The 17709-nt window shown below is 43.2% G+C and overlaps 1 protein-coding gene across 1 annotated transcript in view; it reads right to left on the reverse strand.

The window, feature by feature from the left end:
• VPS53 (VPS53 subunit of GARP complex) overlaps positions 1-17709 on the reverse strand; it is a 221713-nt gene that overhangs the window by 12792 nt on the left and 191212 nt on the right. The window contains exon 21 of the mRNA XM_077482250.1: positions 8077-8181. Within this exon, the coding sequence (XP_077338376.1) occupies positions 8077-8181 (105 nt within the window). The remainder of the gene's footprint in view (positions 1-8076; positions 8182-17709) is intronic.

A 17709-nucleotide genomic window follows, 5' to 3' on the forward strand; every position in this document is an offset into this window, starting at 1 on the left:
GTTGTTGGAAAATCCAACGTGATGACGTTATTTCGTTACAACAAGACTACGTTCACACTAGTAGCCAATAGCTTTGGTGTAGGAATTTGATCTGAGAATGCGTGGCACTTTGTCCGATCGGAATTCTCTACATATGATCGGAGTATGTCCGATCGGAGCATTTTGTCGGAAAATGTTACCAACAAGTTGGAAAACTTGGTCCGTCGGATACACCGACGGAAACAGTCCGATGTAGACCACACACAGTCGGAATATCCAACAAATCGGTCCGATCGGACACATTCCGTCTGAATCTCAGACCGTGTGTACAAGGGCTAAGACTTTCCTTGAGGTGGTGCTATGTACAATGGTGTCAGTTTAGGATTATTGATACATGGCTTTGATAGCACCCCTAGAATATTGAAATTACAGATAATTCATCTTCTGTGGTCCTACTATTTTATACCTTCTTTGGTTCCCCCTAAATATGGTGTCCTTGGATGCCATACACTGCTCTGCTGCAAAAAAGGAAGCTTCTTTTTCTATAGGCCTACTTTGTAACACAAATATTACCATCATCTATATTCTCCTGATGAATGCATGCATCTTTTGCCCTGTACACACAAGCGGATTTTCCGTCTGAAAAAACTTGGATGGTTTTTCCGACGGAATTCCGCTCAAGCTTGGCTTGCATACACACGGTCACACAAAAGTTCTCTGAACTTTCGACTGTCAAAAACGCGAAGACATACAACACTACAAGGAGACGAGAAAATGAAGTTCAATACTTCTGAGCATGCGTCGGAATTTTGCGTGTCGGAATTTGTACAGATGATTTTGCTGCACCGCACCTTCAGTGTCACTTACAACTCTACTTCCTTCCTCCTCTCCAACACATCTTACCGTTGGGGTCCCCCAAGGTTCTGTCCTTGGACCTTTACTATTCTCGATCTACACATCCTCCCTGGGTCAGCTGATAGCCTCCCATGGCTTCCACTACCATTTATATGTCCACACCCAATCCCTGTCCAAATCATGCCACCTTCGCCTCCGCAATAGAATATGCTCCGCATAGAATATGCCCCTTTTTAACCAGACACCACCAAGCTTCTAATTCACTCCCTGGTTATCTGTCACCTCGACTACTGCAACTCACTCCTCATTGGATTACATTTACATACACTATCCCCCCTTCAGTCCATAATGAATACAGCTGCAAGACTCATCCAGCTTACCAACCATTCAGTGTCCTCCACCCTTCTCTGCCAATCCCTGCATTGGCTTCCACTCACCCAACAAATAAAATTCAAAGTACTAACAATAATGTACATAGCCATCCACAACTCTGCCCCCAACTAAATCACTAACCTAGTCTCAAAACACCAACCAAGCCGCTCTCCTCTTTGGCCCTCCCAAGACCTCCTGCTCTCTAGCTCCCTTGTCACCTCCTCCCATGCTCACCTACAGGATTTCTCCAGAGCTTCTCCCATCCTTTGGAACTCTCTATACCAATCTGTCCAACTGTCCCCTGATCTATCCATCTTTAGATGATCCCTGAAAACCCTTCTCTTTAAAGAAGCTTATCCTGCTTCTAATACGCTTTACTTTCTCCATTAGCTCATCCCCCACAGCTATTACCTTTTGTATCAATTGACCCTCCCTCCTAGATTGTAAGCTTTAGTGAGCAAGGTCCTCAGATTCCTCTTGTACCAAATTGTAATGTAACTGTAATGTCTGCCTTAATTTTGTTAAGCGCTGCGCAAACTGTTGCCACTATATAATATAACTATATAACTAACCAATATAACTATGTGGGATGTCCCATAGCAATGGAAACAGGAGGCCAGATGACTCATACTGCAGCCTGCTGTGTATGCTGTGCCCAAAGGAAATATCCTCATGACCTTTAATATCAATTTGATAAAATCGGATAAACGTCTGCACCAAAAGCCAAGTTGCGGTCTTACAGATCTGAGCCATAGAGGCCTGATGATGCACCACCCAAGAGGCACTAATTGCCCTGGATGAGTGTGCTCTAAATACGAGAAGGAAGAATTTTCTTCTTTATGCTGAAGCTTGATCAAATCACTTGACAAACCCATTTGGAAAATAGTGGATCTCGACTGCCTGTCCATATCTTGGACCCTCTGGCAGTACAAACAAAACCTGTGTTTTGCGAACCTGAGCGGTCGCCTTTAAATAGATTCTGATCGCTCTTACTACATCAAGAGACCGTAGTGATTTCTCTTCCCCAGATTAAGGCTTCTGGGGTGAAAGAAGGAAGAATGATATCTTGGTTTAAATGAAAACATGTTACCACTTTTGGTAAGAATTCAGGCTGAGGACATCAAACCACCTCATCCTTATGCATGATGAAATATGGCTCTTACAAGACAGAACCGTTAGTTCCGATACTATTCAAGCAGAAGAAATGGCAAGCAAGAAAGATTATCTTTTATCTATTATAAGAACCAAGAGAATTTCTCGTAAGGTTTAAACGGCTGATTCAGCAAAGCCAAAAAGACTCATTTTAAATCCTAAGGATTTAAAGGTGCCTTGATAGGGGGATAAACCGTGTTACCCCCTGAATAAGCTATGCACCAAGAGTGGGATGCAAGATGCCATAGGAAAAGACATTGACGCAACCTGGATCTGGCTCTTGATAAAAGTCAAGGCCAGCTTCATTTCAGATCCTATATGCAGGAATCCTGCCTATTGACATACTTCCTGGGGTGCCAACCCCTGGATCCATACCAAGAAACCTATGCCTTCCAGATTCTATAGTAAGTGATTCTGGAAGCCGGCTTCCTGGCATTAGTCAAAGTAGACACTACTGAAGGAGATCACCCACAATCTTTTATAGAGTGGGATTCAACAGTCAAACCTGTTAACTCCTTGTCCGTAAAGTAGGATGAAATACCAGACCTTATGCAAGAAGGTCTGGCTATAATGGCAGAGTCCAAAGGACTTCTACTGCCCTCTCTATGAGCTTGATAAATTAAGATCTTCTGGGACCCGGCCACCAGAATTACCTCCTTCTGTTCCTGCTTAATCCTGCGGAGAAGGCGCGGAGGTAGCAGAGCTGGAGGAAATGCATAAATCAGTGAGAACTGATCCCCTGGGAAGACTAATGCGTCTGTTCTGCCTGCTAGTGGACCCCTTGTTTGACATAAAGTTGTCAACCTTATTAATGAATCTGGACGCGAATAGGTCCATGTCCGGAATACCCCATCTGACATATTGCTAGGAAGATGTCAGGGTGAAGAGATCATTCTCCCAGAAATAATTGTTGGCATCTCAAGTAGTACGCCTGAAATATTAAAATTTCTGATAGGCAAGGAGTGTTGTGTTCTGCTAAAGCTAGAACATTATTTACCTCTTTTTGGGCTGCACGACTTCTCATGTCTCCCCTGGTGATTGATGTAAGCCACCACTGTGGCTCCGTCAGACTAAATCCTGTCAGGACAGTCCCGTAATCTGACCGCCAAGATTCTATGGCCAGATGTACTGCCTGAAACTTCCAAAAAAGCTGATAGGCAATTGTCAATCTCCCCTGGACAGAATCTTCTTTCAGGGCTGCTCCCCAGCCTAGAAGGCTGGCATCTGTTGTTAACACCTTGCTGCTGGATAACCACCAACTTAGGCTCTGACCTATGTTGGGAGCCAAGCGTATTGGAAACAAACAAGGCCTGAATCCTCTTTATTCCTGACCGACAAGATGGTGTCTTGAAGCAGTCTTTGAATAAAACTGCGTGAAGGAGGCTACCATTTCCCCTAAAAATATCCTGCAACCGAATGAAGGAATTTTCCTTTAGCCTGATAAGTTGAATCAGTCCTACAATGTAACGGATTCATGTCTGGGGTAAGAAAACCTTCTTCTGTATGGTATCTATAACCAGCCCCCAAGTAACCTCCTTGATGGTTTTAAGGAGAATCTTGCTGGGCTGAGAATCCAACCTAGAGATTTCAGATGTCTACAGCTGAGATCAGACTCTGTTTTTTAGACCTGAGACTGAATGATCTATTAAAAGTAGATCCTTTTAATAGGCTAGGACCGTTATGCCTTGAGCCCTTAACCTGGCTAAAGGAGGTGCCAGAATGCTGTGGCTAAGCCAGATGGCCACGATTGAATTTTTTTTTATATTTCAAACTGCAGAAATTTCTGGTAAGCAGGAAACTTTGGCACATGGAGATATGCAACTCCCCTCCTTGCAGGATGGACACAGCCGATCGAATTATGAAAGGATCAGATGTTCAAGTGCCGATTCAGATCTCCGAGATCTAGAATGGGTCTTACCTCTCTGTTTGGCTCTGAGACCTTAAAAAGGTTTGCGTCAAAATAAAAAAACCCTGTCCCACTAAGGGAATCTCTGATATCACCGACTGGGATAACAGCTGATCCAGAGGCCAGAAAGAGAGACTTCTCTTCTTTCCTTTTCTGTCTTTTTTTTTTCTGAAACCTTAGGAGCATTCTTTCAGGAGACGGACACTCTTGCATAAAGACTGCCGTGTCAGCAGCCCCAAGGACCCCACAGGCAGCACCCAAATAGGACCCGAACTAAATAGGACCCGAATTGAAAGCCGACTGGGCCATCTGGGCTCTTGAAACTCTAGATGTAACCTAGAGAAGAAAATCGCATTGTTCCTGCCAGACTTTGAAAATCGCAGGACCTTTCCCCTAACCCGAACGAGTGGGGGTGCTCCTTCCTGAGAAGGCCTTAGCATTCTGCTTTATGGGCTTTCTGACCCAAGATCCTGGTGCTGCTTCTGGAACTAAGGCATAGGAGAGGCTGCACGATTAAAGGAGAACTGTTTGAACCTCTGTTTACTAGTAAAGAGAGCTTTACCTCTTTTGGATGTACTTATCCACTCTAAATAGTCGGAACCCAGGAAGGGACGCAGACTGGCTAAGGGTTTTCACCTGGTGCTACGGCTAATCAATATTTCAGCCACGGACCTCTGCAAAAATGCACTAGTCCAAGTATAAGCCATAGGGCTTAAATGATCGAGTCCTTCATAGCATCTGTGAGACACAGTGCGTCAAATACACCAGCCCCTTGCCGGGCCTGCTGATCAGGCAGAACTTTCAGGTACCTCACACCTGTTCCTTAACCCCTTAAGAGTCCATATTCCAATGCATTGGCGTGAATCAAAATGTGCTCCACCAAAATAGTGGAGCAGACGTTAACGGGTTAATGAACTGAGCTACTCCAATTGCAGCCAGAACTGCAAAAGACATCTTGTCTTTAAAAGGAAAATCCAACCTTAACTTGCTGGATCCTTTAACAGAGACTCTGCTCACTAAGGTGATTGCGGCATTAATAGCTGGAACCCCCCATTTCTTTCATAGAAATGTACCCATTCAGAATACATAGCTTTGCATGAATAGGAAACACATCCCCAGGTGGGGGAGGTTTAAATGAACCCTATTAGGGGTAGATACCTCAAGATCCTGTGATGCAGGCAACAAAAGGGTTAAGTAAGGGAGTAGACAAACACCTGACTTGTGCGGCTACTCCCTCCCTGTTAGGATCCTTCAAAGAGGAAAGATAAGTATCTTCCAATATTTGGGAAGATCTACCTGATACCCAGCCTCCTGGACCTCAACAAAAGGGCCCAGAGGACTAGATGGGAATCTGCTATGTTTAGTCCTACTATGGAGAGACATCATAGCAATAATCTTTTAAATGGTAGAAGAAAAAACCTGTTTGTATGAAATACACAGGGACAGAAGTGTTCTACCCTTGACGGCTCATCTGACTGGCCGTATTTTTCTTTTTACCTCTCAGGGAAGGATGACATTCTTTTGCAAGGGTTTTTAGTTTGTTGTATACCATTAACCCCTTAGAACCCTTAGAGGATTCCCTGATCCCTTTGTCACTCATAGCTTAAGGTACAAAGCAGAGGCAGTACCAGCAAAAGAATGTTATACTTGCTAGGCTATAGTCCAGTACAAAAGTTGCTATTAGTCCTAGCTATACAGTACAATGTTTTCAACAAAAGGCCAATGTCTGTGTCACCAAATCTGACCAGCAACCACTCGGCTCTGTTCCTCCACCGCCAGACTGCAGCTTTTCCTGTATAGCTTAAATTTCTTCCTCCACGTGTGTCCGTTGTCTGACGCGTTTGGCCACACCCCCTCCTCTTTCAACAGGTATGTGTGTGAGCGCTGTTGTCCTGTCAAATACTCTCCCCCGTCGGATAGTGTCCGCTGTGTACTGTGCATGCTCAGTACACATGACAAGCAGATTCCAAAAATATCCGAGATGAACGGCTGCGCCGTGAGTCCAGGTTCAAGCCCCACCATCCAAGTGGACGTAGAGTTAGAATAAAAAGAGTCGAGCGAAGCGAGCCCGCAAGGGGTCCTCTATGTGCAGCCCACTTGGATGTTGGGGCTTGCACCAGGACTCACAGCGCAGGCGCCGTTCATCTTCGGTGATTTTCCAAATCTCCTTGTGCTCCGTACTGCACATGTACCGAGCGGACAGTATTCGATAGGCGGACATTTTTGGACAGAACACCGGCATCATGGCAGGCGACGGTGGGGGGTGGGGGGGTGGGGGGGGTGGGACGGGGGGGGGGTTAATCCTTCACCTGATGAGCCGCCGTGACCTGCCAAAAAAAGTTTTTCTTTTTTTTTTAAGAAAAAGAGGCACCTGGCTGGCATTAAAAGGATCAAAAAATGCCAATCTGGGGGCCCAGGAAGTGATCATAACTCCCCTTCATACCTGAGGGTCTGAGCTGGCTTGAACGGAGAGGAGAGTGGAGCTTCTGCCGTTTCCAGCATCAGAATTATGAGTGCTCAATACAGCCTCCAGTGGTGACACATAGACATGACAACACAATACATGGAAGGAAAGATTCCTGAGAAAATCTCCCCTACATTTCATCGCAGCAGGGTTTATCAGAGATAAAAAAACCAAACTTCGCCCTTCACGGTAGGCTCCAAAACCTTGAAAGGAAACCTTCAGGAACAGGGGTACACTTAGGTAATCCCACAATCCTGGACATGCGAGAAGACCCTGCCAGTAAACTTTGATTGGCTTTACTACCAAAAAGTACTGGATCCCAGGGCCCAGCTTTAAAAGCATTCGCAAGCAAAACCTTGTGTCTTCAGGTGACGAGGCCCGGGTACCATTCATTTAGTCCATTACGGAGACATCAGAATGGATTCGGTCAGGATGGTTGGCTCTCATCAAAGGATTACTGCCCGTGGAGCTCAATACAACACATCCTTACACGTGCCCAACACCTTAGACACTGGCGAAAAAACTGAGGACTCCCAGTAATGGGAGGGGTTATATGGGGGAAGTTCACGCCTTAAGGTGTATGCCAGTGTCCAGCACCTGATACGCTGATATAACCCACATAGTTATTACTATGGCTCTGTGTCCCCTGATGTAATAAAAGAAAAAAAACGTTTTGCATTAGTTATACTTTAAGGCCCAACACTAACCAAATGGATTAAAAAAAAAAAACTCATAACTTTTTAATTACTGTTGGTGTTCCACTGGGCAGATCTACCAAAACATTCTTTTCCAGTGACCATAACAAAAGCAAGTCTTTAATATAGTGTGGAGGGGTACAACATCTGTCAGACGTGACAACTCCAACAACATCTAATTTCTTGTTCTAATGTGACCAGGCCTGGAAGCGAGGGTAAACTACTCCACTAGGGGCACAGACAAAAACAAAACCTGGAAAAATGTTCTGACAATGTGTTTAGGAAAATTACAAAACATTTAGTCTGTAGTAATTATTTTTTAGCAGGTAATACCCTTCAAAGAAAAATATTTTGCATATGTTTTGTTCATATTTGTGCATTCTTATAACTATAGGATTTGTGGTGGCAATACTACATCTGAAGCTATGTATTTATCTTGTATGTATAGACCCTTCAATAAGGAGGAATAGATTTCTATAAGAGGATGTAAGGATGTTTTCAGTAACAAGTACAAGTCAAGTCAGTGGCAGAGATCTAGTCTTGTTATTCTCAGATGAAAATTATGTGTTATGAAATGGTATACTGTTCTCTGACACATGACAAGAGGAAGCTCTGCTACCAAACAGTGTAATTCTACCTTGTGCTCTCCTTACCTTCATTTCCAATATCTTCTGGAATGTTTCCGTGCTGCAGTCAGCAAGCAGTTTGATATAATTATCCACAAATACAACAGAGGGTTCATGTGGCGCCATCACAACCTAAGGAATCAGGAAAGAAACAGGGGTATGGTTACATGTGTTCATGTACATGTGTTTGCATTCCAACTATCAAATACAAGACAGGATGAGATTAACCAAGGCATTAACACCGATTATCACATTTCTGAAATACTCTAATGTGACTCTTCGTTTGAATGCTGTTCTCAGGACTCCGTGTCATCAAGCCTGCGTTTATGGTCAGCGTGGTACAATGGTAAAGCACACTGACCTTTCAGAAGATTACATCACATTTCATTGTACAACTACAGGTGGGGAAATTCTCACTCCTGTAAACTCTATAGAAACTCAACTAGGGGGAAATGTTCCCAACTAGTCAAGCTGCCTACAAATGCAGCTGCCCATTTACCCACTGTTCTGTACATGTTTCTCACCATAGTACCCCAATCACTTTAGAATCACTTTCTTTGATGTTACTAGAATCACTTGACCCAATCCCTTACCACAGCCCTAAAACAGTTAAATGTGAAAAGTGAGAATGGATGACTTTACAGCAGTCAACCTTTTTGAGACCAGGGCCGGGTAAATTCTTCAAAAACCTTTCATGCCCCAACAGTAAAAAATAAAGTTGATGGCTTTTAAAGTTCACTGCTTGCTAGGGGCCCTAAAAATAGCAGGCCACAGCCTAGTGGTTGAGAATCATTGGTTTACAGGGTTCCCACTACTGGGATACTCTTCTACTTCCATGACTGATCTCCTATTCTCTGAACACTGGCTACATGGAAAGCATGTCCAATCCGGCTGCTGACATTTTTTCCACCAACTGGGAATTGAAAATCAGCTGCATATTGGTTGGGTGCCATCATGCTGAAGCACTGCCTGCAAAAAATAGATTTTTAGGGGATTTATAAAGCGCCAAAAGTTTGCACAATGATTTACAATATAAAGGGTGACAATTCCGCAACAATTGTATTCAATACAAGAGGGTTAGGAGGGCCCTGCTCCTGGGAACTTACAATCTTATTTGGAGGGGCTGGTGGAAAAAAAAAGGTAATAATTGTGAGGGATGAACTGATGGGAAAAATTAAAGATTTGGTTATTAGCTGAAGGCAGTATAGGTTTCCCTGGAGGAAAGCCTAAAAGCGAACAGAGTAGGAAATAGCCGGACAGACTGCGGTAGGGGATTGTCCTGGTGACTGGAGAAGTCCTGGAGACAATCATATGAGGAAGAGACAAGGGAACTTGACAGCAGGAGGTCTTGGGAGTATCGGAGAGGATACTTTGGGTGATATTTGGATACAAGATTGGTGGTGAAGCTTGAGGGCAGAGTTGTGAATGGCTTTGTATGTTGTTAATGTTTTGACTTTTAATTAGTTGAGTAATGGGAAGAACGTGAAGGGATTGGCAGAGAGGAGTGGCGGACACTGAGCGGTTGGTAAGGTGGATGAATCTGGCAGTAGCATTCATTAAAGACTGAAGAGGGGATAGCCTGCAAAGAGGTAGGCAAATGATGAGGGGAGATACAATAGTCAAGGCAAGAGATAACTAGGGAGTGAATAGGTTGCTTAGTGGTTTCAACGGTTAAAAAGGGGCATATTTTGGAGATATTACGGAGGTGAAGTCTACAAGATTTGGACAGTGATTGGATTTGGGCCTGAAAGGACAGGTCAGTCTCCAGTATTTCATCTAGTACCTTGCCATGAGAATGTAGAATGTATTATTGATCTTGATGGCGAAGCTAGAAGAGGGGGCATAAGTATGGGGGAATATTATGAGTTCAGTTTTAGAAAGATTGAGATTGAGGAAATGGTGCGACATCCATGATGATATGTCAGTTAGTAATGCAGGAGGAGACTGAAGGAGTGAAATGAGCAGTAGAGAGATAGATTTGTGTGCTATCAGCATAGAGATGGTATTGGCTGGCATGTTTATTTTTAAGTGACCAAGGGAGGAGGTGTTGATGGAGAAGAGGAGGGACCCCTACAGAAAGAGGAAGTCGAGAGGAGTAATAAAGACCAGTGTCTGCTACTCTCTCTCCTGGTAAAAGTTACTGGTTTTGCATCCCACATTACCATTCTGTTTTCTGTGGACAGTCTGTAGTGGATAGACCTGCTGGGTCCCTCCCACAGTTCTGCTCTCTGCATAGGCTATGTACAGCATACTGATGATGTCACTAAGATTTTACATAGTAAAAGCTAGGTTTGGAAAAGGTGTTTGGTGTTGAAAAAATTTACTTGTATCCTTTAAGGCCATTGATGAATATTTTTGTATACATATCTTGTGCCCCGGGTTCAGCTTTAGGAATGCTGTAATAGAGCATAATATTTTATAATCTGTTTAGGGGATGACTTTATCTACTATGTGCAGTGTGCCACTTTAAATGTGGTTGTCTGGATGATCAGAATGCTTAGAACCAACTTCACGTCTGGGCTTAGGGCCCAACCTAAACTTGGAATGTACAGTGGAGCGGCTGCCAGCAGACTGAAAACTTCCAAAACCCAAAGCGCATTCCACTTCCCCAGGGATATCTTGTGGTCTCTGGAAGGACACAAAAACACTACACAGCATTTTCTGTGCCCTCACAATATGCTTAATATGAACTGCAGTAACATAGCAAACACTTCATAAGTAAAAACAGAATTCTACTGATTGGAAACAAATACTGACCAACACATTATAACCACAGCAAGAGCTATTGTAAGCATTTTATCAGGCATGTTACATGGATGGAATGGTAACATCTTGTTGTGATGCAATTAGTCCGTTTGGTCTAAGACATGGCTCTATATTATATTTTTTCACTAGGAGTAATATATGTATGTATACTCTAAGCCCCTGTACACACGGTCGGAGATTTCAACCACCAAATCCGTCGGATTTTGCCCGTCGGATTTTGTCCGAAACTGTTGCATACACACGGTCGGACAAAGTTGTCGAAAAATCCGATCTTACAGAATGTGATGACGTAATTTCGTTACGATGGGACTACGTTCAGGCTAGTAGCCAATAGCTTTGATGTAGGAATTTGATCTGAGCATGCCTGGCACTTGGTCCGATCAAAATTCTCTACACATGATCGGAGTATGTCCGATCGGCCCAGTTGGTCGGGTTATATTTCCAACAAGTTGGAAAATTGGGTCCGACGGATATTCAGACGGAATCAGTCCGATGCATACCACACACAGTCGGATTATCCGACAACACGGTCCGATAGGACACATTCTGACGGATTCTCCGACCGTGTGTACAAGGGCTAAGGCAGAGGTAGTCAATCCTTTGAGCACAGTGTGCCTAAAAATGTTTTAGAAGAAATTGAGAGTGGCAGTTATATTAAAAATTTTTTTTCACATTTGAGTGTGTGAATTGACTTATTTTTACACAATAAACGCTGTAAATTATTTGAATAATAGTAAGAAATGAACACTGAGTCTTCAAAGATGGTAAATGGTAACTTATCATTGTTTCAGAATGCATGTGCTGCGACATTAGTACAGTAAAGTTAAAGGAATGTGTCAGCCGAGGACTTCTACGAAATATACATGTGTAAGTAAAGTGTGAGACGATTGTGGTCACCCTAACAAAGCTCACTCAGATCATAGCCAATACGTGCAACTTAAGACCATAAATCAGCTACAATTCCTACACCTTCGCTGCTCAGATCAGCCCAATGCCTGTACTTTAATATCTCAGATCAACCCAGATTCCTGCACCTTCACCTGTCAGATCATCACAATGTTGGTACTTTCACACCCCAGATCACTTTAAGGCCACTTTCACACTGAGGCGCTTCTAAACTGCAAGTAAAAACACTGAGCGCTTTTGAAGAGCTTTTCAGTCGCTTTTGAAGAGCTTTCCATTCATTTCAATGGAGAGGGGAGTTTTGCACCGCCCTGCCAGCACACTGTCCCAGTGTGAAAGCATTAATTGATTTTAATGGAAATACGTTTTCGTGAGCTTTTTAGGTGCTGTTTTTAGCGTGAAAAGCGCCTCAGCGTGAAAGTGGTCTAATACCTGCACTTTCACATACCAGATCAGCCCCAATTCCTGTTCCTTCAAGCCTTAGATCAGCCTAAATGCTTAAACCCCCAGACTTTAGATCACATTTCCTGCACCTTCACACTTCAGATCAGCCCCAATTCCTGCACCTTCACACCTCAGGTCACCCCAGGTTACTGCACATTCATGCCTCAGATCATCCAAATTCCTGCATATCCAGGCCTTGGATCACCCCCAATCCCTGCCCCTTCACACCTCAAATCACCTTAATTTCTGCACCTTCACACTTCAGCTTACTCCAATTTCTACACTTTCAAACCTCAGATCAGCCCAAATGCATGTACCTTCCTACCTCAGATCAGCCCAAATACATGTACCTTCATACCTCAGATCAGCCCAAATGCATGTACCTTCATACCTCAGATCAGCCCAAATGCAAGCACCTTCATACCTCAGATCAGTTCTATTTCCTACACCGTCATACCTCAGATCAGTTCTATTTCCTACACCGTCATACCTCAGATCAGTTCTATTTCCTACACCGTCATACCTCAGATCAGTCCCATTTCCTACACCGTCATACCTCAGATCAGTCCCATTTCCTACACCGTCAAACCTGAGATCAGTCAATTCCTGCACCTTCACATTTTAGCCTAATTCACGCACCATCTGGCATAAATCGACCAGACTGGCATAAATGGACCACGCTGTTTCAACATAGATACTCCAGAAATTAACCCTAGCCAATGCCCCATCCACGACAGTGCTGTCTGCATCATGCAGTAAAAATGGAGAACAATGGAGTCCCAAAATCCTGCATTTCTAAATTCCTTTGATAAGTTGGTAGTTACCAATAGCTGTTCTGAAGTTGTAGTTCCAATCAGAAGTTCTAAATTAGTAGATACCAAACCTTGTTTTAATATAGTAGTTCATTTTACTGGGAACTCCTACTTTAGAACAGGGTTTGGTAACTACTACTTTATAACAAGGTTTGTAACACCCACTTTATAACTTTTAAAGGGAGCTACTACTTTAGAACAGGGTTGTGGTAACTACTACTTTAGAACTTCTGTTTGTTCTAAATTACTAGTTATCAAAACTCTTTTCTAAAGTACCGTAGTAGCTCCCAAACTCTGTTCTAAGGCTACATTTGCATGGATGTTTAGCAACGGTGTGCATGGCAGCGGCAAGACTCAGCTGATTCTTGCCGTTTTTGATACCATTGAGCAGGCCTCACTTCATCCCCAGTAGCGCCAATTCCTGCACCTTCACACTCCACATTAGCGCCAATTCCTGCACCTTCACACTCCACATTAGCGCCAATTCCTGCACCTTCACACTCCACATTAGCGCCAATTCCTGCACCTTCACACTCCACATTAGCGCCAATTCCTGCACCTTCACACTCCACATTAGCGCCAATTCCTGCACCTTCACACTCCACATCAGCTCCAATTCCTGCATCTTCACACTCCACATTAGCTCCACCTTCACTTTTCAGATTAGCCCCAATCCCTGTTTTTTCAGGCCTCAGATCCATTTCAATGCCCCAACCCCCCCACCCCCTCCCTCCCAATTCCTGCTCCTTCACACTCTAGATTAGTTACAAATCAAGCACCTAGATTATCTACAATTCCTGCACCTTCACACGCTAGATTAGCTCCAGTTCCTGTACCTTCACATTTCAGATTAGCTCCAATTCCTGTACCTTCACATTTTAGATCAGCCCCAATCCCTGTTTTTTCAGGCCTCAGATCCGTTTCAATGCCCCAAACCCTCCCCCCCCCCAACCCCCCCCCCCAATCCTGCTACATTTGCATAGATGTTGGGCCACGTTGTGAATGGCAGTGGCAAGATTCGGATTCCTGCTGCTGTTTTTGACACCAGTGTAGCTGTGGCTACTGAGCCTGAACAGTACACTTTTCATGACAAGTTGCCGACGGCCGTAGCTATTCATGGTTGTTCACACAACCAGCAATTACCTGTGGCGATTGCTGCTGGACTGTGCATCCAGCAACCATCTCTGCTGGTAATCACTGGCTGTGCAGACAATCAAGAACAGCTGCAGCCCCTAGCAACATGTCATTATAGTGTACTATACAGGCTCGGTGGCTGCAGCTAGTTGCTCGCTGGTGTCAAAAACAGCAGCAGGAATCAGTCATGCCATAGCCATTCACACCATGGCTAAACATCCATGCAAATGTAGCCTAAATGAATACTTGTCATTAGCCGTTATGTCAAAAAAGCCTTTAAAACCCTCCTCTCTCCACATTAAATCCTCCATTACAAAGAGGTACTCAAAAAGATAGTTTTGAAAGAGGTTAAAAGCCATTTGTATGCTCTCCAAGTTGTGCCAGGCACATGGCTGCTGAGGGACGAAAATGTTCAGAGGGAGGGCAGGCACACTGATAGTAAAAGCCTGGCCATGAGCCAGCTCAGGCTAAATGAGGATAAAAAAACACTGTATATAATTAGTTCTCTGAAGTGAGAACAAGCAGCCTGGGAAATGTCACCGATCCGGTCTAGTCCGTTCTTTGGTGTGGAAAGAAGGCAGGAACCGGCCCTTGCGGGGAAAAGAGGAGGGTGGGAATAGAGATTGGTGGGCACAAGCCGCAGTGGCTCAGGAACAGACACTTGTGGGAAAAGAGGTGGGTGAGAATAGAGATGGGCGGTCACAAGCTGCTCTTAACCCAGTTGCACTGCATCCTATATATGCAGCTGTGGCTGATGTCGGCTGGTTACAATGAGTGGGAAGTGGGTCTCCTAGGATTCGCCTTGCATGCCACCTGTGGCACGCGTGGCGGAGGTTGCTCACACTTGCTCAAAATACAGATGCTTATCAAACATGCCTATAGTGTTAATATTGGTGTTTGATAAGCGTTTTAACCACTTAAGGACCAGAAGGATTTACCCCCTTAATGAAAAGGCCATTTTTTTGTGTAGCTTAAACTGACAATTGCACGGTCGTGCGACACTGTACCCAAACAAAATTGACGTCTTTTTTTGCCACAAATTGAGCATTCTTTTGGTGGTATTTTAGCACCTCTGCGGTTTTTATTTTTTTTGTTATAAACAAAGAGCAACAATTAAAAAAAATATAGTATTTAATTTTGGTTATGTATTATAGCAAAAAATAAATAAAAATAATATTTTATATATATATATAATACATAACCTAAATAAAAATTTATTCATCAGTTGATATATAGGTTGATATATATTCTTCTACATATTTTTGGTAAAAAATAAAAACTGCAATAGGCGTATATTGATTGCTTTTGCGCAAAAGCAATTGCGTCTACAAACTAGGGCATAGATTTATGGACTTTTACTTTTTTTTTATTTTATTGTTTTTACTAGTAATGGTGGCGATCTGCAATTTTTTGCGGACTCCGACATTGCGGCATACAAATCTGACCCCAAATGACACTTTTTGGGGACCAGTTACATTAGTACATTGGTCAGTCCTATAAAAATGCACTGATCAAAGTAAAAATGACACCGGCAGTTAAGGTGTTAACACTAGGGTGCGATCAAGGGGTTAAGTGTGTTCCCTAGGTGTGTTCTAACTGTAGGATGGGCTACCTGGGATATGACAAAGATCACTGTTGCTGATCACTGGGAACAGAAGAGCTCTGTCACGTCTCCTGTCAGAACGGGGATCCGCTTGCTTACACTGGCAGATCCCCATTCTGTCTCTGTACTAGGCGATCTCGGGTCTGCCCAACCCAGCAGGCATGCCCCCGCCTGCAACTGCGCCTGCGTGAGCTGCCGTACAGCTATGGCGATTCACGCAGGAGAGCCGACCTGCCACCGTATAACGTCGGCGGCTGGTCGGCAATTGGTTATTGAGCGTTAAACACACTCTACCAAACGCATGTTTGTGGCGCTGTTGACATGTATTTTTTGGCATGTTAAAACCACACCACAAACAGCTGTTAACTGTAATGAACGAACATGCCGCAAGCACATGTCGACTCGTTACTATAGGCTTGAATTGAAGGAGTTGAGATACTTCAGCTCCTTTCAAACTCAACATGAAGCTGAGCGACACTAATTTTGAAGCAAAGTGATGCTAATGCTTCAAGTTTTGATAACGTGAACAGCACTGTGCGCTGTCCATATTATTAACTGCATAGGCGTTTGAGCAGCATTTGCCCCTCAATTCCCTACTTCCAATGTCAGTGTAAACTAGGCCTTAGGGTCAGTAAATTATAACATACACATAACAAAGGTATCAATGTTTAAGGTGGTATTAAACCCAAAAGCAATTATTTATTATATTGCAGCTTACCAACCCTTAGATGTGATGGCTGCAATCATTTTATTTTTAAGGCTTTCTTCCTTCTATTTTCCTCTGGTGATCCAGATAGTAAGTCTGTTGTCAAAAGAACACACTTCACAGTAGAATGTACCAGTTACAGCGATGATACCAACCATTTAACACCAGCAGGGTTGCTTACAATGTTTGGCTTTTATTTATTGATGTAAAACCTTTATCCCAAAAGGAAAAATAAAATAAAAAATATTCCCTGCATATAAAGTAACTGCATATAAAGTACTAGCTGGAGTTTGGTTTCAATCTGTTAGTGTATTTAAATCTGCAAGTACTTCTATCAGACTGAAAATGCTGCTCTCCAAAGGGGCTCTGTGCTCCTTCATCCGGAGTGCAGGCAATCTATTACAAGAGGTGTGTCACTCGCCAGATCACCAGGTTAAAACAGAGGGGAAAAAAGGCTAAAAAAGAAAGTTGATGCAGCCACCGGATCTAATTATTGGTAAACTGCAATACATTAAATTTTGGTTCTAGGTTTAATACCACTTTAATACTGCCACTCAGAAAATAAATCATATAAAAAAAACATATTAATTCACTGAAATCCAGGCACAGGAAAATGATGCTGTAACACAACATGAGAAGTCTGACTTTGTACAGTAAGTGGATATATATATATATATATATATATATATATATATATATATATATATATATATATATATATATATATATATATATATATATATATATACACACACACACACACACACATATACACACACATACATATCTATCATCTGCACACACTATATATACATATATACACATACACACACAATATGCATGTTTTTTTTTTAAAGTCTGCCATAAGACTCGGTTCACACTGAGGCAGCACGACTTGCAGTGCGACTGCCTCAGACGACCTGCATCCGACTTCAGCTACAGCTTGTAAAAGGACTTCTGTATACAAGTCAATGTAAGTCGCCTGAAGTCGCCCCAAAAGTAGTAAGGAACCTTTTTCTAAGTCGGAGCGACTTGTGTCACTCCTATTAGAATGATTCCATTGTACAGAATGGAGCGCGACTTGTCAGGCGCCTGACAAGTTGCCCCTGTGTGAACCGCGTCTTAGACCTATATTTTATTTAAACTTTAGAAGCAGGTTTAAATGTAGCCCTTTTTGGTCTAGCAGGGAGGAAACTGGCAACGTATGTCCTTTCTGTGAACTGCTCCTCCTGCGTGCACAGCCCTAGGTACTAAGAAGCTACATATTTTTGTATTTTCTCAAAAAGCAACAA

The sequence above is a fragment of the Lithobates pipiens genome, unplaced genomic scaffold, assembly GCF_037356315.1.
Source record: "Lithobates pipiens isolate NorthernLeopardFrog02 unplaced genomic scaffold, aLitPip1_a1.2 Scaffold_16, whole genome shotgun sequence".
In the NCBI taxonomy this organism is placed as follows: domain Eukaryota; kingdom Metazoa; phylum Chordata; class Amphibia; order Anura; family Ranidae; genus Lithobates; species Lithobates pipiens.